Genomic DNA, 27,394 nt, shown 5'->3' with positions numbered 1-27,394 from the left:
ATTTAGTCACCAAAATATATTCGTAGCTATACATTTCTAGTTTTTGCCACCGATTTAGCGACCAAAAAGAAATTTCATTAGAAAAAACACCGTTCATTATTAGTGATCGAAAAAAAAATGGTCGTTATTTTATCACATTTGTGACCGAATTAGCGACCAAACTAGTTTAAAATCATAGATATTTTTTTGTCATTAGCAACCAAAAAAAAGGGTTGCTAAATTTTTAATAATAGCCACCGAATCAGCTACGAAATTTTTGGTTACTAAATTGGTCTCCAAAAGTTAAACGCGACCAATCCTTTTAGTGACCAATTAGCGACTATAATTTTAGTAGTTATTTAGCGACCAAATATCTATTTGATCGCTAAATGATTTGCGACTAGGGTTTTTGCCACTAGTTCTTTTTAGTCTCTATTTCGATCACTAAATGATTTACGAACGATTTTTTGTCATTTAACGACCAAAATAGATGGTCAATAAAACACATTTTTTTTTTGCAGTGTTTGTTGTTAGGATAATGTAATTTAGGTGTCAAAATAACCATGAGAAATGAGAACCAAAAATAAGATATCCCCTAAAGTAATGGTCCCTCTGAGCTTAACACTTCATCATTGAATTCATTAGATTGCTCATTATTTTTCTATTTTCTGCACTTTTAGTCTATTTCCTTTCACTTACCCTTTGGTTGTAATTATCCACATTAGAGTTGGTGAAGTTTTCAAGCATAGGAGGTGGCTTTAAAATCAAAGACATGCTTTAAAGGAATATTTACAAGGTATTCTACAACCTTGAACAACATGAATGTGAAAAAATAGGTTAAGAAATGGAGATTGGAGTAGAGCTTTGAAGCATTTGGAAAGCTTCTCATAGAATATCCCAAAAGATGTTATATTGGGTTCATCAAATAATTTTGCAAAATACATTCACTGTAAAACTTTTTTTTTTTCTTACAAAGATAGCCAAAAATATATGCAATATGTAATAAAAGATAATAACAATACCATTTTTCTTTGCAAACTACGAAAGGTTATATTAATCAACAAATATTACAGATATTATCATTTTTATTTTTAGCTTATAACAACTGTTTGGGTTTATATTTTTTATAGGGTTGGATTATAATCATTTAAAAATTGTGGTTATATATATATATATATATATATATATATATATATTACATCTTTTTACTTCAAAATTTTAAGGTAATAGGATTATGTACTTTTTATTTTATCTAATGTTTAACTTTGTCTTTTCTTTTTAATGTGAGACTTTGACTCATACTTACATTATTTTTGACACAATAGCATAAAGTCATTCCTAACTATTTGAGTGTACAACATCTCTCTAGGTTAAGTGCAGTATCCAAAATTAGCCTTTTTATACTTAGCTTTAAAATGTCTTTGTTGGCGAAATTTGCTCAACGCATTTGCTTTCAATAAGCGAAATTATGAAAAAATGAATTGGGAAGTTTTTCTACACAATTTGCTCAACCCTTTGAAGTTTTCTTAGCCATGTACCATATGCTAAGCCTTGTTTTCAAATTGGCTTAACCCTTTTAGTCTTATAAAAAAAAAAATCAAGTTTTTTTGTCTCCAGAACTAATCCTCTCAACCCTGTGTATTACTCTTAGCAAATATGGTTTGTTAAATATCCTAATTTCCAACCTTTCTCTTTGGGGTGAATCAATTCAGTAATTTGGGAATCGCTAAGTGAAATTAAGGTAGTGATAAGGTAACTTTTAGTAATACACTTTGTGAGTTGATATATATAAATATTTGTAAGTTGATTTCTTATAATTTAGCTAATAACTGGGAGATAGAAAAAGTTTATTTACCACACAAAGCATTATAAAGCATAACCAAGGTCGATTATCAGAGGATTGTATTTGATCTTTAATATTCTTTCCATACTACTTATTTTGGAAGTCTAAGGATTTAAAATGAATTGAAAATGAAAATAAATATTGAAATCATCAAACAAGAAGATGAAAGATCAATTCACATATTAAAGAATCAAACCATTCCTTTATCATAGTTCTTTAAAAATCTAGATCCAAATTTGAACAATTAATCTATTCAATTAGTAATATGAATCACTGTCAAAATATCATACGATATAATTTGTATTTAATTATCAAATCATTATTCAATTGATTCCCAATTAATTGAAAAAATAAATAGTTTATTTTTTTCCCTTTTAGAACACATTTAGGCTATATTTACATGCATTGTAATATAAATTAATCATGAACCTAAATGTGAGCTCTAATTATATCCATAAGCTCAATTACAAAAATCTAAATCAAAAAAAGAAAAAATGAATTCACATGAATTCTTTTACAAAACTTCAACAAATTTGTTTTAACTTAAAAAATAATAATAGAAGACTCCAAATCTATCAAATCCTATGTCTATTTTAAAGTCCCACAAATGTAGAATATGTAGAATATGATGCAGCTAATAAACAAAAAATAACATCTACATAAAAAGTTATGGCAAAAATAATCAATAAATGTCAAACTAGTTTAAAATACAAAATTAAAGTAAATATGTACATTGAATCTAATTATTACTTCTAAAAGAATTTTAAAACTAAAAATAAAGCATATTAGAAGTGTTTTTAATGTACAATAAAACTATAAATATATGTCATCTAATTTTTCCACACTTAAGTAGGGACGTCAACGAAGCGGGTAGAGTACAGGTAGTATCTCCTCTGTACCCTATTCGCTAGGTAAATATCCACCTATACCCATCTTCATATCCATGCGGATATCCGTTATACGGCTACTCACATATTTTTTTAATATCCACGGGTACCTGCGGGTATTTAAAAAAAATAATTTAAAATATTTAACAACATATTTTAATCGTAAATTCAAATAAAATACAATACATAACATTCATAAATCTCAAACAAAGTCCAAATAATTCATTTAAATAGTGTTGAATGACTTTACAAAGAAATGAATTTTTTTTAAAACCAATTGATAAAAAATAATCCATTCAAAATCAATGTATTAATATTTTAATCATGTTTCTTTAATTTATTTTTAATTTAAATTAGAGTATAACATGTACAAATATTCACGGGTACGGATACTATGATACACGTACCCGTCCCGTTAATATGCAGGTATAAAAAATATTCGTACATGTTACCCACGAATATCCATATGCAATATTCATTTTCTACCCGTTGCAGTTTTTATCTGCAAATACTTGCGGATATGGATTTTTTCGACATTCCTACATCTAGATGGAGTTCCAAGTAAAAGAAAAATATGGAAAGAAAATATGAACACTAAAGATAACACAAGAAAGTCAACTTTCCAATAGATCCTAATAGAAAAATTATATGAGAAAAATATAAAATGAATCATACATTTAAAATATTAAAGAATCAGGACGATAAAAAATCTATTCCAAAACATAAAAGTAAACAAGAATTACTATCAAATTAAGACATGTATCGTATATGATAAAATTCTCAAAGAATGTGTATCATTATTTTCTCTCGTTTATGATTGTGTATACACTCAAGTTCACAACATAAAAATTAAGCATTATCATAAGCTTAACAAGCTTTTCATTTGCTCTACGTGAAATATATGCAAATAAAATACTATTTCATCTTCCATACTTGAAATCTAGAAAATGCTCAATGAAAAGGTATTGGTAATATAAATAGCTACAAGGGAAGAAGATTAAAAGAAAAAAGATATTAATAAGTGCAAATTTATGATCTTAACCTTTAAGCTTGGATTATTAATTTATTTTTGTGCTTAAAATATTGTTTTAATGAGGTTTATTGAGCTTGTGATATAAAACATGTTAAAAATATTTTCTTTTGTTGCATAAATGATCTTTGAATGTTTTGATGTGTATTGATACATTTGTAACTAAATTAAGCTTATGAGAGGCGTGAAAATAAATTGATCATAACTTCATGAAACCTTCAAGATAATGTAAAAAATGAAAAATAATCAAAGTAACAAGAAATCATGTCAAAGTATCACATGAAAATGGCAAAAAAGAGCATGAAAAAGTGAAGAAAAGAGGACAGTAAAAAAATCTAACTCACCCAACGAACATTCTGGGCGCCTATAATACTTATTGAATGGTGAAGTGGCACCCAACACCATCCAACACAAGGAAGAAATTGGCTTAGCAAAATTGGAAGTATCCCCAACAAAAATCGAACTGTGAGATTTCTCCATATTTTCCACTACAAGAACTTTGATGATGCAATAATCTTTACGATAAGATATGATTTGGGCCAAATCTATCTTTTCAAATCTTTTCAAATGTGTCAAAATCTTTTCAAATCTTACAACAATAAAAAATATCATGGATATATTAGATTTATGAAAAGAATATTTGGTGGAGATTATATTAATAGAAAGAAGATTTAATCAACAAAAATTACAGAAAAGTGGTACGATTCATTTCTATACAAGGACGTCTTTGAACTATTTTTGGGGCCCAATTTCGGCCATGTCTTTTACCCTCCCCTCTCTATTCTTCTATTTTTTATGTTATTTTTATCCTTTATGGAGTGTTAAGCCATAAGGATTAACTTTGTTGTGATTTCTTAACTAGATTCTGAGGTTAAATAGAATAAATTGTTTGTTCTTTTGTTTATTATTGTGATTTATTGTTATCTATGTCTTTTATCTCCTAATCATGTATAAGTAATGATTTTAAATTGTAGTAAGTTAGCATGTTGTTAAATCTAGATAACATAACAACATATGAGTCAAAGGATTTTTAATTTTAATTGAGAAGTCACTTTGATTAAAGTTATAAACTTTCATGTGATTGAATGTGTTTTTGTCAATAATTGAGAAGTTACTTCGATTAAAGGTAAAGACTTTAATTGAAATTAACCAATAAATTACTTTGATTAATTTGTGCTTTACTTGATAAAAGAGGTAAAAAGAATATACATGATTATGTATATAAATATTTAATTGAGAAGTTACTTAGTTAAATTTCATATTGTTAATCTAAAAAAAATCAATTGAATAATAATCTTAGAAAACTAATGATGAATCCTTTTAGAAAAAGTAGTAGGAATCAACATATTTCATTGTCATTGTTTAAGTCTTTTATCTATTGTTTATCGGTTTGATTGCTATTTGATTTTATTTAATTCATTTGTAAAAAATTCATTCTTTTTATCTAATATAGCCTCACAATCATCTTGGCATATCATAAACATTTGCATTTTAATTCTTTTGGGCACATCTTTGTAGATTTGTAGGCATATAATCTTTTGCATTTTTTTACATCTCATTAACATTTGTTCATTTTGTAATTGCATTAGACATGTAGTTTTATATTTTATATTTTTATTTTTGCATGTTAATTTTAGTATAACTATTTATCTTGTTATAGGTGTGTGCTTGGCTTTAGTTTCAGACTAGTTCTTTATTTTATTTACCTTTCTCTTTTAATTGTATTTTATTTTCCTAAATCTTTAGGTAGGTTTATAAGAACTAATTTATTAACTTCGTTTTTTGCCACTTTATAAGTCATTAAGTTTTTATAGTTTAGTGGTGTTAACTTATAGTCTCAACAACAATGTTATCAAACATCTCATTTTAATTTGGCCATTTGTAAAAAAAAAAAAAATCTTTAATATGTTGCAAATAGGTATATGGCTTCAAAGATATAAAAAAAAGATAGTTGTTTAATGTATGGTAATGGAAGTGTTGGGGAATCAACAAGATCATTAGTAGGGACATCACTAATTGTATCAACTCCCATGGAAACAAAACTTGCACATGTAAGTGAAATAGAAATTAGATGTATAATAAAATTAATCTCAGTATATATATAGATTAATCCCATGGAGCACTTTTTTGATATTTTGTTGAATTTGGGGCAAGCTTAATTGGAAATCAATATTTTTAAAAGAAATTTCTTCTTTTAAAAAATTGATTTGATTTGATTTTTGTTGAATAAGATTGATTTGTTTGGTGATGGGTTTTCTAATAAATCTAAATATTATAAATCTAAATATTTGTATTTGCCCCTTTGCTCCTTTACATTCCAAAGAAATTGGTTTTTTAAAAATTACCAAAATTCTAAAAGAGTTATTATTCAAGAAATCTATTACAATTTTCTTGAAAAGGTAAAACTAAATATCCCATTTTTTGATTGGTTTCATGCTTATACCATCAAAAACAATATAAAATATCCTTTCCAAGAAGAAATCATAGATTTCAAAACCACTAATATCATCACGATATGGCATCTCAAGGATGGAGAAAAGGTTCAAACCGAACTACCTCCAAAAATACAATACCAACTCCCTAACCTTAGGGATGATAAGGGAAATCCAGTAATAGCTGCACCCTTTAAAACCAAAGACTTAAATGAAGAACTTTCTTCAAAGGATATCAAAAGCCTTATGGAACAGGCCAATTATACAAACAAATATCTCCAAGTATTAGGAGAAAAAATAATCTCTCCAAAACTTGAACTTCTAAAAATAGGTAGTTCTTCAGGGCAAGCATCTACCTCAAAATAATTAGAAAAACCTTTGTTCAAACCTTTCAAAATAAGTCAGAAGGCTAAACAAAACCTATTAAAAGCTAAAGCCACTTCTGATCAAAATCATGGTGAATTATTAAATAAAATTAATAATTTACTAACGACAGTTGTTCTAGATACTCCTCAACCCACCGAAGAAACTTCTTCAAAACTCAAAATTAGACAACCTACAAAAACCATAGCCGTCCTAGAATAAAGCTCATATAATGAATCTGAACCTAATACTCCTTCACAAATCAATCCAATCTTAGTCATTGCAAACAAGCAATGGAAAAGTTTAACTAAACCAACAACCTTGGATCTTACTATGGAAGATACAAGCACAAAAACAAATGGATTCAACACCAACAATGTTTATGAATGGAACATTGATGGCAAATCTGAGTACAATATCATGCAAATGTTACAACACATGACCATGGTTTGTACGGCCTACCAAACAGCCCATGATTCCACAGAAGAAGCCATAGCCAGTATTATAGTATCTAGTTTTACCGGCCAATTAAAGGGTTGGTGGGATCAATATCTCACGGAAGCCCAAAAGTCTGATATCTTTTTAGCTGTCAAAATAGATGATAATGGTGATCCAATTTATAATAATGGTGAAACCATCCCAGATGCTGTCAACACTCTAGTGTTTACAATAGCCCAACACTTCATAGGAGATCCATCTTTATGGAAAGATAGGTCTGCTGAATTATTATCAAATCTCAGGTGTAAAACCTTAGGAGATTTCAAATGGTACAAAGGCACTTTCCTTATAAGAATTTACACTAGGGAAGATAGTCAACAACCTTTCTGGAAAGAAAAATTCTTAGCAGGACTTCCTAGATCATTAGGAGATAAGGTCAGGGAAAAAATCAGAAGTTTAACCCCTGATAATATCATTCCTTACGACCATTTGACTTATGGTCAACTTATCTCTTATGTGCAAAAAACAGCCTTAGAAATTTGTCAAAACGATAAACTCCAAAGACAACTTGCTAAGGAAAAATCTCAAAGTAGAAAAGAACTAGGAACGTTTTGTGAGCAATTTGGTATACCAGGATGCTCTACAAAGAAAACTAGGAAAGTTGTCAAACAAGAACAATTTCCAAGTACCAGACCTAAGAATAGTAGACCAAAATTTCGTAGGTCTAGAAAACCATTTCAATCTAAAAAAAGCAAAACACAAACTAGACCACCAACAACAAAAAGCATTATTTGCTACAATTATAGGAAACCAGGTCATACTAGTAAATACTGCAGACTCAAAAGAAAATTAAGCAACCTCAATCTAGAACCAGAATTGGAAGAAAAGATCAACAATTTTCTAGTTGAAACTTCCGAAGAAGAATCTGATCCAGAACTCTCTGAAGAAAATCTCAATGAAATTCAAGAGGATGAACAAGAATCATCCTCTGACAATGAAAACATTCCAACCGTGAATGTTTTAACAAAAGAGCAAGATCTTTTATTTGAAGTAATTAATTCCATTCCGGACCCCAATGAAAAAAGAACTTATTTGAATAAGCTCAAACAAACCCTAGAACAGACTTCCTAGGAAAAACTTACTAGTCACAAATAGATATGATCTTAAACCTATTTTCAAAAGGTTAGAAAAATCTGCCTCTAAACCAGTAACCATTCAGGATCTCCAGACGAAAATCCACAATATCAAAAAGGAGATCAAAGAAATAAAAGAACAACAAACAATTTGCAATGCAATATTATCCAATTTAGAGGAGAATTCTGATCAAGAAGAAATTCTTGAAACAGAAATACAAAACAAAGAAGAATTTGGAGACTTTCTGGGTCTTATTAGTCGTTTGACGATACAAAAATTCTTCATCAATATTAAGATAATAGTTGAAGACTTTGTCCTAGAAACTATTGCCCTATTTGACACAGGTGTAGATTCAAATTTTATCCTAGAAGGATTAATCCTAGGGATGTCAACGGGGCGGGTAGGGTACGGGTAATAGTTCCCCCGTACCCTACCTGCTGGAAAAATATTTGCCCCGTATCCGTACCCATATCCGTCGGGTATCCGTTATGCGGGTACCCGTCTATTTTTTTCATATCCGCGGGTATCCACGGGTATTCACGGGTATTTACAAAAATATTTTAAAAAATAAATATTTAACCATAATTAGTGCTTAGATCAACAAGTCTCCTTTCTCCGATTGATTCTTGAAAAACAAACAAATAAAAAATCACTACCAATTTATATTGTAGTTTATTTTTGAATAAAATATTAAAGAAATTACTAACTTCATCAATGTCCACCTCTTGCAACATTGTATAAAGTTTCATGCTGTCCAATTTTAATCTACAAAAGCCTTAAAACATAAGAAGTTCAGTAAAAATTTCTAACAATCACTTAATTAAAATATCTAAGTAAAAGTGTTAATTTCATTACCTTCCATGTTGGTCCATAACCAGTCTTAGAGACACATCAATACCTCCACAGTATATGGAAGTAATTTACTCATTTGTGGGGTAAGAATCTGACCACCATTATTGGATTAAGACTCATAATGTTGTTTACTAATATATATATATATATACATATATATATATATATATATGTATATATATATATGTATGTATATATATATATATATATATATGTATATATATATATATATGTATGTATATATATATATATATATATATATGTATATATACATATATATATATATGTATGTATATATATATATACATACATATATATATATATATATATATATGTATATATACATATATATATATATATATATGTATACATACATATATATATATAAGGTAAAGTTTAGCGGGTACGGGTATCCACGGGTACGGATACTATGATACCCGTACCCGTCCCGTTAACATGCGGATATCAAAAATACCCATACCCGCGGGTAGCGGGTATCCATTTTTAATATCCATTTCCTACCCGTTGCGGGTTTTATCCGCGGATACCCGCGGGTACGGATTTTTTTGACATCCCTAATTAATCCCCACTAGGTACTTTGAAAAAACATCTGAAAGACTTAGCACATCTAATGGTTCTAAATTACAAATCAAGTACAAACTATCTAGTGCAATTATAGAAAACCAAGATTATCGGATAGGAACCCCATTTTTGTTAGTCAAAGACCTAAAAAATGAAGTTATTTTAGGGACACCCTTTTATTTACTCAAACATTAGAGAGAGAAGTTAGAGAGAAGGCCTCTGAGTTTGTAAGCTTTTTCTTTCTTCCTTTCTCCAAAATATGTTTGTACTTTTCAGAACAATAAAGGTTTCCAATGTTTTCCCTATTTTTCTCTCTCTCTCCCTCTAGCCAGTTCAGTGTGGACTACCGCCGTTCTGGTTTTCTTTTATTTTCATTAATCTGTTTTGATTTTATTTATATGCTTTTCTTCTCTCCCTCCGACTAGTATTGTGCGGTCTACCGTCGTGTAAATCTGGTCTTCTTTTACATTTCCGCATTATTTATTTTGCATCATTATCTTGCGTTACTATTCTGAATAGTACCTTACTTATCTTTGTGATCCTTTACATTTTTTCCCCTTTGCTCCTTTACATCCCCTCTGTTATCAGAGCCTGATGGGGAAGTAGGGTGATATTTATTAATCTTAGGTTAACATATATTACGATAAATCTGGTAATATGGATTTATTAATGTTTATTTTAATTTTGTATAAATCAAACTGGAGATCTAGTTCCTTTAGTCTAGATCTTGAGATGAATTATAGCAGTAAGTCCCGAGTCATGGGCAGTAAGCCTATCTTACCCATATTCGTCCTAAGATTTAGATCTAGCAACCAAGACTAAAAAAAAAGAGTTTTTGTAAAACCAGATTTATTGGATATATGGAAACTTGACATTGATAAATGATGCCTTATGAAACCAAATGACGGTGAGATACCAGATATCATACAAAATGAGTAGCCTCCTTTGATCTCTTTCCCGTCGTTTTTCTATTAAAAGTTTTGCCTCTTCCTCTTCTACCTCAAATAGGTCAAACCAAAACTTGCTCACTGAGCATAATCAAACACAGGAGGAAATCCCTCCAAGAAATAATATCTTGAAGAAGAAGTTTGCTTTGAAGATATTAACCAAGCAATAGATAACTGGGAAATACCGAAGATTCCACATGATGAGCTGTATATCCCAGAAGAAAACAAACATGTCCGAAATTCGGATTATATAATCAAAACAACAGAAAACAATATTCCGCTCGACCTTGAAGCCGGAGATGAATTTCATCTTCTCACAAAACAATCAGTGGTTGAACATGCTAGAAAATACAAATATTTACACATAGGATGTGTTCAAGTAGCAGTTAAACCTTTAGTTAGAGAAGGTCTTAACGCCTCAATCCTCATGTGCCTTAGAGATACTAGGCACAATGATTTTCATGATTCCTTAATAGGAACCATAGAAACAAGTCTTGGACATGGTCCTGTATATTTCAATTGTTTTCCCAACAAAGCAGTGAGTCTTTTGGATAGAAATATTCTAAACTCATTATTTCTAAACATTAGGCTTCATGGATTAAACATGAAGGAGGGATCTATTCCTGCAGCATTGCTATATAGAATTCAGTACAAGGTTATGAATACTTGTAACTCTAGAGTTCTGCTGAAAACAACCGATAGGGAAACTACCTTATTTGTCACTAACATGGCCAAAGCTAATGTCACAATTCCTAGACTCATCAAATGGGATGAAGTCGATTTACCCACTTCTTGGTTGTTAGATAGGGCTACTCCTAGTGCTCCAAGGCATACTCCTGAACTACAGGGAATAAGACAAACTGAGACAGGAAAAGTAGAAATCATATTTGACAGAAGAAATTCCTTTTTAATATTGGTAGTCTGTTTGGATGTTCTTTCTTTCCGAACTTATATTGCCATGAGAATACCCATTCTAAGGAAAATTCGGAATAGAACTTCAAATCTGCAGGAGTCATTGAATCCTAGTCGTATTTGGTTTTAAACAATTTAAATCCTTCTTTTGCTGGAGATGGAAGGATTTCTTCGATTGGTCCACAAAAGTCCCACCATTGGAGGAACCAATTTGGAAAATTATACTTGTTATTTCTTTTGAAATAAATTAACCATGAATGGCGATAGGTTTTATTTTGATACCAGAACACCCTGGTCCAGGCATTAATATAATCCCAATAGTTATACCCAATGGGGTCAAAATTTTCAGAAAATTTTTTAAAAACATTTGGGTTTTTGCCATATTGGCTAGGAGTTAAAACCTTTAAAATTTGAAATGTTGAATGAGTAAAATTTGAGGAATCTTTTGGATCCCTATAATGTTTGATTGCTACAGAATCTGTATCAACCAAAACAAACTCATAAAATTGTCTGGTTTTATTGCAAGCTGATGGTCTGAAATGAAAACCTTTAGGAAAAATTTTGGCAGTTATTTTGTTTGGGTTGTTATCCCAATACTCTGGTTCCAATTGGACAATTGACGAAAACTTGTTTTTTGCTATATAATGATTTTAATCTTTTGAAACAGGTTTTTGGGTTGATTGGGTTTGGAGTTCTTGACTCATTCTTGGGTTGCAGATTGTTTTGTGGTTTTTTAGGTTTTTAATAAGGAGAGCTAGGTCAAGATTCTCTCCTTCTTGTTCTTCATTTGAGACAATGTCTGCCCAAGTTTTCTTGGGAAGTGTAGTTAGTCCTTGATCTTGAAGAGCTAACAACGTTTGGATTGGGATGGCATAATCTAGTTTGGTTTGTTTGGCTGTTTGGTTTGAAGAGGTTGGTTGGGTTGATGACCCAATGACTTCTTTTGATTTTTTTTGGATTGATGACCCAGATTGGGTTGATGACCCAGTTTGTTTTGGGGTCTGTGACCCTGATGATTTATTTGGGCCAGATATGGCTAGTTTTATACCTCGGCTTCTTGCCGAAGCTAATACTGCCTTTTTAGGCATGTTCGTCAGCTACTTTTTCCCTGCAAGTATTCACGAGTGAGGTAATCAGGGAGAGAATTCGAGGTGCCTCTGAGATATTCTATTTCAAAATCAAAAACACTTAAAATTGCTTGCCATCTTGCAAAAATTTGTTTTGATGCTAAGTTTTTAACATCTTTTTGTAAAATGTCTTTTGCAAATTTACAATCAACACGAATTAAAAAAATTTGGTTAAGCAAATCAGATTAAAATTTTGAAACACAAAGAACAATTGCTAAAATTTCTTTCTTAACAGTCGAATAATTCTGCTGTGCAGGATTCCAATGTTTAGAAGTATAAGCAATTACTTGTTCTTTTTTATCAATCCTTTGTTTAAGAATACCTCCATATCCTAAATCAGAAGCATCTGTTTCAACAATTTTGAAAGCTTGGGGGATTGGTAAATAAAGACAAGGTAGTTCTTTAACCAAGGTTTTGACTTTTCGGACAGCTTGAGTATGTTCAACTGTCCAAGAGGGAGGAGTTTTCTTAAGACGATCATGCAAAGGTTTGATTATGTTATTGAGATTTGGAATAAAATCTCCTACATAATTAAGACAACCCAAGAACCTTTGGAGTTGGGTTTTATCAATTATCTGATCTGGAAATTTATCTGCAAATTCTATTGCCCTATCAATAGGAATAATTTTTCCTTGGAAAATCATGTGACCAAGAAAACGAATTTTTGTTTGGAAAAGGTTGATCTTTGATTTAGATACAGCTAAGCCATTATGTTGAATAATGTTAATAAAGATATTAACATGCTTAAAATGGTGATCTATGGATTGAGAAAATATTAACACATCATCAATGTAAACAATTGTGAAATTGGAGTACGAATTGAAGATATCATTCATTATTTTTTGAAATTCAGATGGTGCATTTTTAAGTCCAAATGGCATAACGTTCCACTCTATTGCCCAAAAGGAACAGTAAATGCAGTTTTGTCTCGATCTTTTTCTTGGATTTGTATTTGCCAAAATCCAGACTTCACGTCAAATTTAGAAAAGATTTTAGCATAATGGAGCCTATTAAGAAGATCTTTTTTGTTTGGAATAGGATATCTAATCCATTTTAGGGCTTGATTTAGGGGTTTATAGTTAATAACTAACCTTGGAGTACCCCTTTCTTGTTCAGCTTGTTTGTTGACATAAAAAGCTGCACAGGACCAAGGGCTCTTGCTTGGTCTTATGAGTTTTTTATTTAAAAGATCTTTGATCTCTGTTTGACAATGGAGAAGAAGTTCTTCATTCATTTGGATTGGTCTAGCTTTAGTTGGTATTTGAGTGTCTCTGAAATCTTGTTCATAGGATAAGTCAACTATATATTTTTTCCTAGACCAAAAGTTATTTGGTAGGTCAGAACAAATGGTTGACTCAATTGAATGGAGCACTCTTTTGATTTTTTGTTGAATTTGGGGCAAGCTTAATTGGGAATCAATATTTTTAAAAGAAATTTCTTCTTTTAAAAAATTGATTTGATTTGATTTTTGTTGAATAAGATTGATTTGTTTGATGATGGGTTTTCTAATAAATCTAAATATTATAGATTTACCATTATGCTTGGTCGAGATTCCTTCTTCAGATATCTCTAAAGGGAACAATGCTTTAATAAAGGGTGTCTCACAACATGGTCGAGCACTCCTTTTATAACCATAAATTTTACTGTTTCAACAGTACCGGTATCATGACTGTAATTGTGGTTACAGTGTCGGTTATTAATCTTCTGCCAGATTGATTTTGAAACAGTCATCTTCATTCTGAAATATGTCATCTGAAGAGGCTGCCGAAGCTGAAGAGCTTGGTAATGATTTCTTCGAGGAAGTTCCTTCATCCTCTTTCAATAGCTTGAGAATATTCTGCAGATTTTCTACAAAACTTTCTTTAGATTTTGAAACTGCTAAGGCAACAGTGATTTGTACTTTCTGGTTGAGGAATTGGGAAGTTTCTGGATCTACTAATTTCAGAAATTCTAAATTTGTTACAAACCATTTACGAACTTCTTCCGGACTTGCCTTGAAAGCATCAAATTGAGCCCACCACTTTACATAGGAATATATATATATATATGCTAGAATCACAAGTGCAAATTCTTACAATCCTTTAATGTGTACCATACCAAATGACGTGATACTTACATTGTTTGGAGAAGGAGCAACTCTTGTACAATTTCGTGCATATGCCTAGCTAATTGGCCAATTTGATTTTCTATTATTATATGACTAGCCTATATACTCTGTTGAAATGTCATTCACAGTCATTTGCCTCAGAAATTCTTTTAAAGATGATTGTTCAAAACAAAAACAAAGACGAGTAATATTTGCATCATTTTAGACAAGATGTTGTGACCCGTGAAAATATGTGTCATATAATAATGATTGAAAATATAAATCACTTTGCTTTGAACATTATTTTGTTGAACATATCTTCATATGCAATGCTTATTTAGAGACCAAAATTTTCTTGTATAGTTCCACTTTTATTTCATTTCCTTGCGTTTCTTTCTAATTGTATGAGTTTATTACATTTTTTTTTTGTATTTTTTGTCATTCTCTTCTCTTGAATCTGGGTGCAAGTTGTATAAAAAATTGTTTTTCTTGTCAATGAAAATATATATGATTTTGACGTGGAAATAAAAATTATTAATGGGGTGAAATTTTTCTTATTGTTGTTTTTATTTCTTAAAGATTATTGAGTTAGATTTTAATAACTACTTAGGTGAGTTGGGTGATATGATCGAAACTTTTAAGGATTCAAGTGATGTATTAATTTAAAATAAGGTACTAGGGTTTTGGTGAATCTATAAACTCATAAGAGGCTAGAGAATTTGTATTCCATTCATTCAATTTATATTCCATTCATTCAATTACACAAGAATTTGATCTTATTTATTAGTATAGAATTTTAGTCAAAAAAGAATTAAATAAGTTTTAATTAATAGAATACAAGAGAATGACAATACAAAAGTAATTATTACATGCATTGTCAACATAAGAACAACACTAATATCTAAATTAAGTTAATGAATACACTTAATTAATGTATAAATAACCTATGATTAACATAAAATTAACTCTTCAATCTTAGTTTAGTATACCAAAAATGTACGCCATTATGTTCTTCTTCTTTTTTTATCCCTCATGGTTTTAAGTTTTGTTTCTATCCCTACATGTGCTGACTAGTTTTGCAATATGTATATAAAAAACTTTATGTTTATTTCTTTCATATACAAAAACTCATAAGGTTAGTAATTATTCATGCATGATGAGTAAAGGAAAATAAATTATGGAAATAATATTATTATAGTAAATAAATTATTTAGTTACATTTCCATTTTTTCTATGACTATACAACCATTCAATGACCACTATTTGCTTCAAGTTTCCGCGTAGAATAGTTGACATTAATTGGATAGTAATTACTGCATTAAATAGTTTTTGGAAATTTCTTCACACATCATAGGAAGCCAGCCCAGCAAGCAAAGTCATTCAAATTATAAAGTTTGGAGAATACACTTTAAATCATTAAATAATTAGTAATTACAATTTTCAACTTAAAAGAGAATCACCCTGTGACTCTGACACCCTGTGTTCAATCTTACGCGTTATCCAATATTCTCCAATAATCTTTGTTTATATAGTTACCTTCCAATATTCTAATAACCTTCATTTTCATGTACATCGGTGACTTATCATAAAATAAAATCTGAAAAGACCAAAATAATATATACTCAAAATTTATAAATTTATATATGTTACAAAAAGTTATTATGAAACTTCTTCTTTACTTCTAATTGTTTGAATCTTTCCTATATGTAGTATCATGATTCAAAATATGTGAAAAAATAAAATTTGTCTTATTTTTATTTTCACAGATATCTATTTTTATATTCTTTATCTATATACCTGTCTAAAAAAGTTGAAGAATAAAATAATTTATCAAAATCTAATAAAAAATTAGGAGATGTAATTATTAAAAGAAAATTTTATGATAATCATATCATAATTAAAAAACAGGCATGAAAAAACATATAGTATATAAATTTTCTTTCTATATTCATAAAATAATAAATATACAACAAAAAAAATTCATGAGATAAAAATACTATTTATTAAACTAATATAGTTTTATTTAAATTTCAAGAGACAAAAGAATACCCTTTTATCTTTAATAATAGAATAAAACATATGAAAAAAATGTAGAGAGAATGAGTTTGTGTCTAACTTCCTAATTTCTTCATAACGAAAGAAAACTGAGAATCCGTGAGAAATTCAAAAGATGATGAGAAAGAACAAACATCATCTCAATAAATTTATTTATCTTTTATTGTATTTAATTTTATATTTTATTATTTATTAACGTGTTATAGTTTATTAAAAATAAATAAAAATCTATCTAATTTAATTTTTATAATACAATATAATTTTAAATTTTTTTAAAGATTTAGGAGGACCATGATTTGGAACAAGAAGGGTGTGCTTGTGTTTGCTTTCAAGAATGGATTTGAAGGAGAGTGAGTAAATGAATTGAATTTGAGGGGATAAAAAAAGAAAAATGAGATTGTTTGTTTCAATGGACGAAGGGAGGAGAGTAAGGAAATTTGAAGGTAAAGTTTCTGAAAGTTTGTCAAAATAATTGGATGGATGTGATAGATATAAAATAATATTTTAATAGATAAAATTATTAAATAACAGTTTTACTCCTATGATTAAAATTAGTACAAAATAAAATATAATAATTATTATTAGTTTTAGTATTATTATTATTACTATTAATATTATTAGTTTTAATATTAGTATTATGTTAGTAATGTTATTATTATTAATATAATTACTATTATTATTATTATTATTAATTATCCACAAAGTTTAGTAATAATAATAATTATTTTTGTAAATAATTTTAATTATTAATTTGTAGGTGTCATATTTAAGTAACAACTTTTTTATAACTATTTTGGTTTTTTTGCATAAGTACATAAGGTGAGAAAAAAAAATTAATTCAAACAACATTAATTGAAAGTACTTTAATAGAATATAGGCATGCAATGCTGCAAAATCAAAAATTCCCTTAAATGAAGGTTAGTTTCAATTTAAAAATTCTAGACATTTAAGTAAAAGTATAAAATTTGTTAAGTTGGAATTGTAAAAAATAGATGGACATTTAAGTAGATGTGTATGCGTTGAGGAGTTTTTTCCTTCTCAAATCTATCTGCATAAATAATGTCTAATTTCGAGAAATAAACAAGTTTCATCCATCATAGTTCATCCTCTTGAATAATAAATTCTTATAAACAAATACGGTTTAAGATCCTCTCTAATAATTACGATGCACGTATTTTAGAGAATAAGGTTCGGAAATAATCATTAAATCACTTTTCAACTATTAGTTGACAATAAAAAAATATTTGTTTTTATCTATTATTTTTAAATTTTAAAATAACTTTCATTTTATTAATGATTTCCTGAATTTAATAAATCTAAAGAGAAAATATCATTTATGATAATGGAGAAAGAAAATATAATAGCACACAAATGTACATTGAATAAAAGACTGAAAAAAAATATAATAAATCACTTAAAACAAATTAAATGATTTTCCTTATTTGGAATAGAAAATTTAGTTATAAATAAAACACAGGGAGATTGTATGTGTAAAAAATTGAAATCTTTTAGAATCTAGCATTAATTTATCTTCACTAGTTTAAAGTTGGTGTAAGAAGAACTCATCTAACAGTTATAATATCTTACTTTAGAAAATATTGGAATGAATCTTGAGAGACAATTAGGAATATTTAGTTCGTTACTTTTTGCGTAAATTTTATAACTACAAGAGACATTAAATTTTAAAGAGAAAAACTAATACATTTTAAATAATTAAATAGTTAATAATTACAATTCTCAACTTAAACAATCACTTGTTCAATGTTAGGTGTCATCCAATATTCTTATAACTTTCATTTGCATGATTATTAGTGACAGATTGAGATCAAAATAATATACTCAAACTTTATATACGTTTCAAAGAGTTAATATCAAACTCCTTACTTACACCACCTGTAATTATTTGAATTTTAAAAATGTCAATGTCTCTCTAATTCAACAATTGAATCTTTAGCATTATATTTTATATGAAAAAAATATAATCTGTGTTGTTATGAATATTTTTTTCTTTTATCATTTTTAACAAGTAAATTTATTCTTTTATTCTTTATCTATATACTTATTTAAAAAAAAGTTTAAAAATAAAATTAATTTATCAAAATCTAATAAAAAATTAAGAGACGTAATTATTAAAATAAAAATTTTTGAAAATCAAATCACAATAAGGATTATGGAAGAAGTAAATAGTACATCACTTTTCTTCCTATATTCATCAAATAATAAATACACAAAAAACTCAATGAGATAAAAAAATATTATTTATTAAACTAATATTTCACTTAAACAAAAAGAGGGTTACCCATCTTATTTTCAATAATGAGATAAAATATATGAGAAATACAAAAAAATTGAGTTTGTGTCTAACTTTCTATTTCTTCACTAACAAAAGAAACCATGTGAGAATGAGAATTTGTGAAAAATTCAAAACATAATTATAGAGAACATAAAAATATTTCAATAAATTTATTAATCTTTTATTATACTTAATTTTATGTTTTATTACTTATTAATATTAAATATTATATTTTATTAAAGAAATACAAATTTACCTAATATTTTTTTTCACTACAGTAATTAATGTCCTACATATATTTGTATAATTTTAAATAAATTTTTTAAAAGATTTAGGAAGCATGATCTCATTGGAAGACTAAGATCCCCTCTAATAATTGGGATGCACGCATTTGAGAGAATAGAGTTGAAAAATAATAATTGAGTCGAGTCAGTTTTCAACTATTAGTTGTCAATAAAAAATATTTGTTTTTATCTGTTATTTTTAAATTTTAATGATATCCTGAATGTAATAGACTTGAAGAGAAAAATATTATTTACAATGGCACACAAATGTACATTGAATAAACAACTGAAAAAAAAGAGTATAGTAAATAAATTGAAACAAATTAAATGATTTTCCTTACTTATATTTGGAAGAGGAAATTTAGTTAGAAGCAAACATAGGGAGAATATATGTGTTAAAACTTGAAATCATTAAAATCTAGCATTAATTTTTCGTAACTAATTTAAAATTGGTGCAAGAAGAAGTCATCTAACGGTCATAATTTATTACTTTACTTTAAAAAAATATGGGAATCTTGAGAGAGTTTTAGTTCACGATGTTGTGGATAGTGTGTATTCACAGGTATCCAAAATAAGTTTGTTTGTCACAGTGAGAAATTTTGTTGATAGCGGAAATGGTAGTAGGTATGTGGCGAAGGAAAAGTCAAACGAATGAGCGTTGCTGTTTCTTCTGCAGAATTGATGAGTGAAAATGGCCTTAAAAGAAGTTTGGGAAGGGATTTGGGGCAAGTGGGAAGAGATAAAAGCAGAAGGGTATTAATAAGAAAGCTTAGTCGGAGTTAATATTATCATTAATTGGTTTCTCAAAGAACCTTTGCATGGTGTCCAAGTGGAGTGCTGAGCGAGTTTGGGAATCCACATATGACCTCAGAAGTGAAGCAACTGTACAAGTAAAGGAACAGCAAAATCCGCAATTATACTCTGCTGCGCGCCCCACAGGCGCAAAAAATAAAAAACAATCACGTGGTTCATATCCCTTCCATCAGGCCATCTTCCATTCAAATCAAATCACCATGTGCTCACCTCGTCACACTCGCTGCCACTTGGCGCATTCTCAGTGAACCACTGCACGGTGCATTATATAAACGCACCCCACAGTATACCGTATACGACACTCGCTTCTGGTTTCATGCAATGCACCCTAGTTTTGAAGAAGGTGCTGCTACAGTGCTACTCTTCCTCCTTCCGAATAGAGTGAATGAATGAATGCGTGTGAGTGTGTATGTGATAATGCAATGGTGGTGGTGGGTGTGGTTGGTTTTATTGTATGATGAAAGAAAGAGAAAGAGATTTGAAGAAAGAGAAAGAGAAAGAGAAAATGAAAAACGCCATTGATTTCTGTTGTAAGTTTTCAGAACTTTTGCAACAGGTGGAGGGTGTTATCGAGCCCCATGTTTCCTGTGTCTTCACCATCCATCCGTCACTACATGCTTGGCCACTATCTAACCACCACCATCACCACCACAAGAGCACCAAACCCTAGGCGCAAACCAAACCCATCACCCTTAACCCTGGTTTGCACCACCCCCTATTCACACGCAGCCACATTGCCCTCATTAACTCTCCTCTCTCCCTCCACATTATTGTAAAACACCACAAAGCGCCAAAACCAAAACCATCCATGAATCCGCTCCTCACATTTGGTCACCACTCTGATTAACCCATCTACTCTACTCTACTCAAGAAAGAGAGTGTGAGAGTGTGAGAGAGAGTTCATTATATTATGGTAAAAGTAAAAGGAAGCAAGGGGAGAGGATGGGGTGAGGCGTGAATGCAGGATAAACAAATGTCATAAAAACCAGACCCTGTAATCACAAAAATCCTTGCTAAAAATAGAAAAACTCCAAAGAAAAAAAAAATATAGAGAGAGGGGGAAGAGAAGAGTGAAAGAGAGTCCACCATTGATCTCTTTAACACCAAACCCCACACCCATTTCGTGATTGCCCAGCGTCGTCCATACCCGACCCTATCTATCTATATCTGCCTGCACACACTCAGACTGAGAGAAAGAGAGCCAACAACTACAGTCACAGAAAACCAAAAGCACTGTGTGTGTCTCTCTAAATCAACCAAAAAAAGAAAAAAAAAAAAAACCCTAAGCTAATGATGATGGATCAGCGACAGCGAGAGAAACTGCTTCACAAAACCGAGGCCTGTGCCTTCGTGGCAGGTGTTGCTGCCGAGCTTCGACTTGTCGCCGCCCAAGGAGACATCGCCAACACCAACAACGTTAACTCCACCACCACCATCGTATCTCAATCTCACGCCTCGCCTCGGATCCACGACGCCAACCACCTTGGCCTCGTCGCTGCGGTTACCAATCTTGGAACTGTTCACAGGAAGAAGAGGATGCCCAGGCAGCGAAGATCCACCGTCGCCACCTCCTCCACCACCCCCACCTTGTTTCTCCAGATGCACCACTCCGACAACGCTCTCCCCTCCAAGCACCACCACCCTAATTTACCATCTTCAACTCCTTCCGCCTCCTCGCACGTGCCACCCTCCTCTCTCCAGTCCGTTAAACACCCCACTCCTCCCCGGCTCGCCGCACGTGTGAGTCACCCCTTTTCTCCTTTTTCTTTTCTTTTTTTTCTCCAATTCTTCATTCTCAAGATCTCATCTTATCTTATATACATACCCCCATTCTCAATTGGGTCCTTGCTATGTCCTCGCGATATTGTCTTGCTCCTAATTTTTTTACCCCATTTTTGGATCTCATAAATTAAGTGTTTTTTTCTTTCGATTAAAATTGGAACTTCGTTTTAAGCTTTTTTTTCCCCCGATTTTTTCACCAATTATCTTCACTGAACTCCGATTCTAACTCTAAAACATTGAAAAACAATTGCATCGGAGTTTTATTCAACTTCTTGCTGATTTGTTTAGATCTTGGGTTTGTTTGTCTCGTGATTCCCTTTTGCCTATTTAAATGATATTTTTTGTGATAATCTTTTCCAATGCTAAATGCAAAGTTTGTGATAATCTTATATAAAATATTATATTATATTATTATGATTATTATTATGTATTATATTATATAATTATATATAGTTGAGATTGGTACTATTTCTTTGTTTGAAGAGAGCACAAATCATTTGTTTGATCTTCAATTTGGTAACTGAGACATGGGAAGGGAAGAGTGAGAATGAAGGGCAAAAGTGACACTGCAGTCAAGAAATGAACTGAGTTTTTTATATTAAAAAATCCCCACCCAAAAAGAGACCAAAAGGAAACAGAATATATTAGAATATATTAAGAATGAAGTTTAGAAAAGAATGTCTCAGAAGACAAGATAAAGAATAAAATGAGAGTGAAGACATATTTTTTGTTTTTTTTTTTTACTAAATTGAGTGGTGAAATGGAGTCTATAAACATAAGTGAAACTAGGGATTTTAATGGGTGGGTAGGGTCCCGTACCCTACTTTCTGGATAAATATTTGTCTCATATTTGTCCCGTACATGTCCTCATATCCGTACATGTATCCATTATGTGGGTATCTGGCTTGGATCAACAAATTCATTTTCTCTGATTGATTCCTAAAAAATAAAAAAATCACTAACAATTTATATTGTAGTTTATTTTGAATGAATTATTAAAAAAATTACTAACTTCAATGTTCACATTGAAGTTTCATATTGTCCAGTTTTAATCTAGAAGAGCATGAAAACATAAGAAGTTCATTCAGAATTTGTAACAATCACTTAACTAAAATATCTAAGTAAAACTGTTAATTTCATTACCTTCCATGTTGGTCCATAACTAGTCTTGGAGACATATCAATGCCTCCATAATATTTAGAAGTAATCTACTGCGATATGGAGTAAGAATCCGACCACCACTACTTGAATGAAGACTCATAAACAACAGTTGAGATGAGGATTGCTAGAATGTCTCTCTCCAGCATTTGCAAGGTTGGGTATTTTAACCCATTACTTTTCCACCATGCTAAGATATCAAATTGTGCATCTGGAAGTTTTGCCTCTTCTAAATAACGATCTAAATCTTGTAAAATTTGACCTTCAACTTTCTTTTCTTCCAAGAACACCTATGTTCACTACATTTAGGTTTGAACTTTGAGATGAAGCAGCCAATTCTTTACCATTGACTTTAATTACATACTCTTTTACCAAATCTTGACAAATAGATTTTACCCTCTCAATTTCATAATGAAAATTTTCTCCATAAATTTGAGGGAAAAAATAATCTAACTAGTCAATTTTATACCTGGGATCTAATACAATTCCTACACCCATCACCCTGACATTCCAATACTTATTGAATTTAGTAATCCTGGTTGCAGCCATTCTAAGAATAATGGAAATAGGACACGAAAGTCATTCAATTAAAGCCAATTTAATTTCACATATATTTGTGAAAACGACATTCATAATTGGATACAAAGTACCAAAGAATAAGTCTTCATAATGTCAATCCTTATCGTGTTTCGAGAAATCCCCTTGAATCAAGATTGCAAAGCAAGACAATATTCCTTAAAGCCCATGTGATCAATCATTGACATTGGATACTCATGTAGAACTATCATCTTAACAAGTGCATACCTTGTTTCTTGACTAAATACATAGTTGCCAACAACTATGGTTTCACTTACTATTTTTTCCTGTTTTAAGAAATGCTTGCTTGATGTCTGGAGTTGTTCAAAGTTTGCAACACCTAAAGTGGACCATTAAGTTGTTCTGGTATAAAAAATTCTATCAAAAGGTTATAAAAACAATTTATAAAGTGAGTATACATAAATTATACCTATAATTCATATTGACGAACCAAAATTGTGTTCCTTACTATTAAAATGATAAAAGTCATACATTAGGAATTTTTGATGCATACGAAACTCATGAAATAATAAAATAATAAACCAAAATGCTATTAAAATGATAAAAGAAATATGATAATCATTTTTAATTCATACAAAACTCATGAAATATTAAAATAATAAACAAGAAACTCAGTTAAATAAGACAACTCGTATGAAACCATATTTTTCAATTCTTAGAAGTTAATAAGCCTCAACTATCCTATGCCAAGTATTCTTATTTTGTTAACTCCATCTGGCAACACATATCATATCACATGTACAGATACTATGATACCTGTACCTGTCATGTTAATATGCGAGTATAAAAAATATTCATACCCATTATCTGTGGATATCTATTTTTAATATCACTTTCTATCCGTTACGAGTTTTATCTGCGAATATTCGTAAGTACAAATTTTTTTTATCTCCCAAGGTGAAATATTGGGCTAATAGCTATCTGAACATTTGCGTCAGATTATGTTACCAAAAAGATACAAACACACATAAAAAAGGAACACACTTTTATCACAAAGACGATGATGGATATATATATAAGTGCGGAATGAATAAGTTTCATAACCGGGAAGGGACCAAAATAAATAAATTTCATTCGTCTTATATGTTTATTTGACAAACATGTGTTGTATTATAAAAAATATTTATTGGACTATGTTTCTGTTTTTAGAAATTTTTGATATACATGTTGCAATGCTAGCTACAGTATATCCGTCTTCAACCTTCATCCCTTATTAATTGCAAGATTGCCAACAGAACAGTACATTGTTATTTGTCTCAATATTAATTAATACCCTTACTTGGAATACCAAATTCTTACTTTACATTGTGTACACAATTTTAAAAGTAAAGAAAGAAAAACTTATGATTAGTGGATATTGACGGCTCCATATTTGGGAAATTGTGTAGTTCAAGATATCCATATTAGGCATGCTGGACAATGTTTTGGGTACTCTGCCTTTCAGACTGTTAGCATATGGACTTGATGTACTTATACAGGACATGGTGTCTATGATGTCTTACTTACACAAGAATTGCATGTTCTTTCACAATTAATTATAGTTTTTTCCATCTTTTAGTGGCTTTTAGGTGAATGTCTATAGCTTTAACCTGAGATTAACAATGGTCTAATTTGGTTTGTGTGTTTCTAGGGAATCGATCAAAGAAACTTGAGGTTCCTTTTCAAAAAGGAGTTAAAGAACAGTGATGTTAGCTCCCTAAGGAGAATGGTGTTGCCCAAGGTTTGGTCTATGTTCATTAATATTGTCTTTACTTCATTATTGTCTCAACTTCTCTTCTAATTCCACCATGACCTTAGAATATTAATGACTAAAATAATTGGGAAAGAAATTGTCACTTGCAGAAAGCAGCAGAGACTTTCCTCCCACCACTGGAATCAAAAGAAGGAATTTTTATGGACATGGAAGACAAAGATGGTACTCGTGTGTGGAATTTCAAGTACAGGTCTGCAACATATACATATATAGAAATGTCAGAAAATAAACTAAAGACATTATTTTACGACATTGGTTCTAGTTGTTGAATATGTAATTTAAGGTTTTTTTTTTAATTAATTGTTACTAACCATTCAAATTCATATTTCATTTTATTTGTATTTGAACAATGCAGGTTTTGGCCTAACAACAATAGCAGGATGTACGTGCTTGAAAATACCGGTAAAGTCTATTCATAGTAATTATTGTCTGACAAGTCCCAGAACAGATAAATTTTTGAATTTTATAGTAATGAAATAATAATAACAATAATATTTTTGTGTCTAATACTTTCAGGAGATTTTGTCCGCACACATGGCCTTCGATCCGGCGATACCATTATGATTTACCAACAGATTGAAAACAATAACTATGTACGTGCCGCCAAAAATATTTCTATATTATTCATTCTGCCACAGCATAAAATATACATATAAGGAACGAGAATCAAGTTCGTACTTAAAAGTACACACTGAAATACTTTAAATAGTATATTATGATATCTTTGACTCATTCGAAAAAAGTTATAATACTATTTTATTTATGCCATTAATTTTATTTAAATCTCTTTCCGAAGTTGATTCGTATGAAATTTTATAACTTTGTAATATTACCTATATTTCTTTTTCTTCTTAACCATATGCATTATATATATTCAGGTTATTGAGACGAGAAAAGCTTGGGAAGAAGATGAATCTGTGGGACAAAGTAATGAGACAGTGAACAAGATGTTCCCGAGTGACTTGGAGGTCAACAAACCAGGATGTTTCAACATAAGCTACCCTGCAGGGAATGATGCTGGCATGTCGTACATATATGAGACTACTATCTCAAATGACTCTCCACTTGACTTTCTGGGAGGATCAATGACGAACTTTTCAAGGATTGGACCGGTTGAAACCTTCGGTTCTGTTGAAAATTTGTCCCTTGATGACTTTTATTAAAGCACGGCACAACCACACAAAACAAACTAATTAACATGGTATTACTAAGACCAGTTAGAATATGTAAGGTACTAAAATGTTTTTTTTTTGTTGTTCATGAGTGAATATGGGAGGATTTTAGTTGAATAAAAGGGAGTCAGTGAGCATGTTTTGTGTTCCTCTCTCACGAACAAGTGAGATTGTATGTGATGTATTAATTTTTTATATTTATTTTTGTTCTGGTAAAAAAAGGTGTAAAATAATCTTTAACCGAAAACAAAAAAAAGAAGTATTTTAATCTCAGCTAATGACTCACTTAGGCCAAAATATTTCGTCCCTTGTCACGTGTTCCACATCTAACAGATCTTTTCAAACCCACGACCAACACAATCATCTTCCCACTCTTCTTAGTTTGCTTTTTACCCAATACGAACCATAGTTCATAATTGTCCCAAGACTACCCAACTCGTCGGCTAACGTCGAGGAAGGCAATCTTTCAGAACACAATCGTACGAGCCACGATCTCGTACACTCCACTGGACTTTCAAAACCACCAGACTACATCCTCAAGTGGCTACGTATTACCACAATACAAGATGCAGCAGTAACTAGGCCCCCAATAAAGCATCGCATCAAGACCTCCATCCAAAACTGTGTAAAATCCTCCACGTAATCCAGCTAAACACCTGAAGCCTCTTGGCGCATCACATGCGTCGCTTGGCGTTGTCTGGTTCCAAATCGCCTGGCGATCTCCTTACGTCACTAGGCGCTACGCGCCTTCTAGTGCCTTTGCTAGTCTACTTTCACCTAGCAAGACCATCCCTTTTGCCAGGCGCCATGCAATTCTACTTGCCACTTCCACTATTTGGAGTCTCTATCGTCTAACGGCTCGTCCCGCATTGCCA

The 27,394-nt window shown here is 30.7% G+C and overlaps 1 protein-coding gene across 1 annotated transcript; it reads left to right on the top strand.

Moving 5' to 3' along the window:
- The first annotated feature begins 20,481 nt into the window (after positions 1-20,481).
- Positions 20,482-26,727, top strand: LOC114163616 (B3 domain-containing transcription factor FUS3-like). The gene is made up of 6 exons (XM_028047922.2): positions 20,482-21,797; positions 25,225-25,314; positions 25,437-25,537; positions 25,703-25,749; positions 25,864-25,940; positions 26,226-26,727. Exons 1-6 carry the CDS (start codon positions 21,348-21,350, stop codon positions 26,508-26,510), a joined length of 1,050 nt encoding a protein of 349 aa, XP_027903723.1. The 5' UTR covers positions 20,482-21,347; the 3' UTR covers positions 26,511-26,727.
- Positions 26,728-27,394: the final 667 nt, after the last annotated feature.

This window comes from Vigna unguiculata, chromosome 1 (assembly GCF_037176805.1).
Source record: "Vigna unguiculata cultivar grain cowpea cultivar isolate G323 ecotype 2 chromosome 1, ASM3717680v1, whole genome shotgun sequence".
Classification (NCBI taxonomy): domain Eukaryota; kingdom Viridiplantae; phylum Streptophyta; class Magnoliopsida; order Fabales; family Fabaceae; genus Vigna; species Vigna unguiculata.
This window is presented reverse-complemented; position numbering and strand designations above follow the sequence as displayed.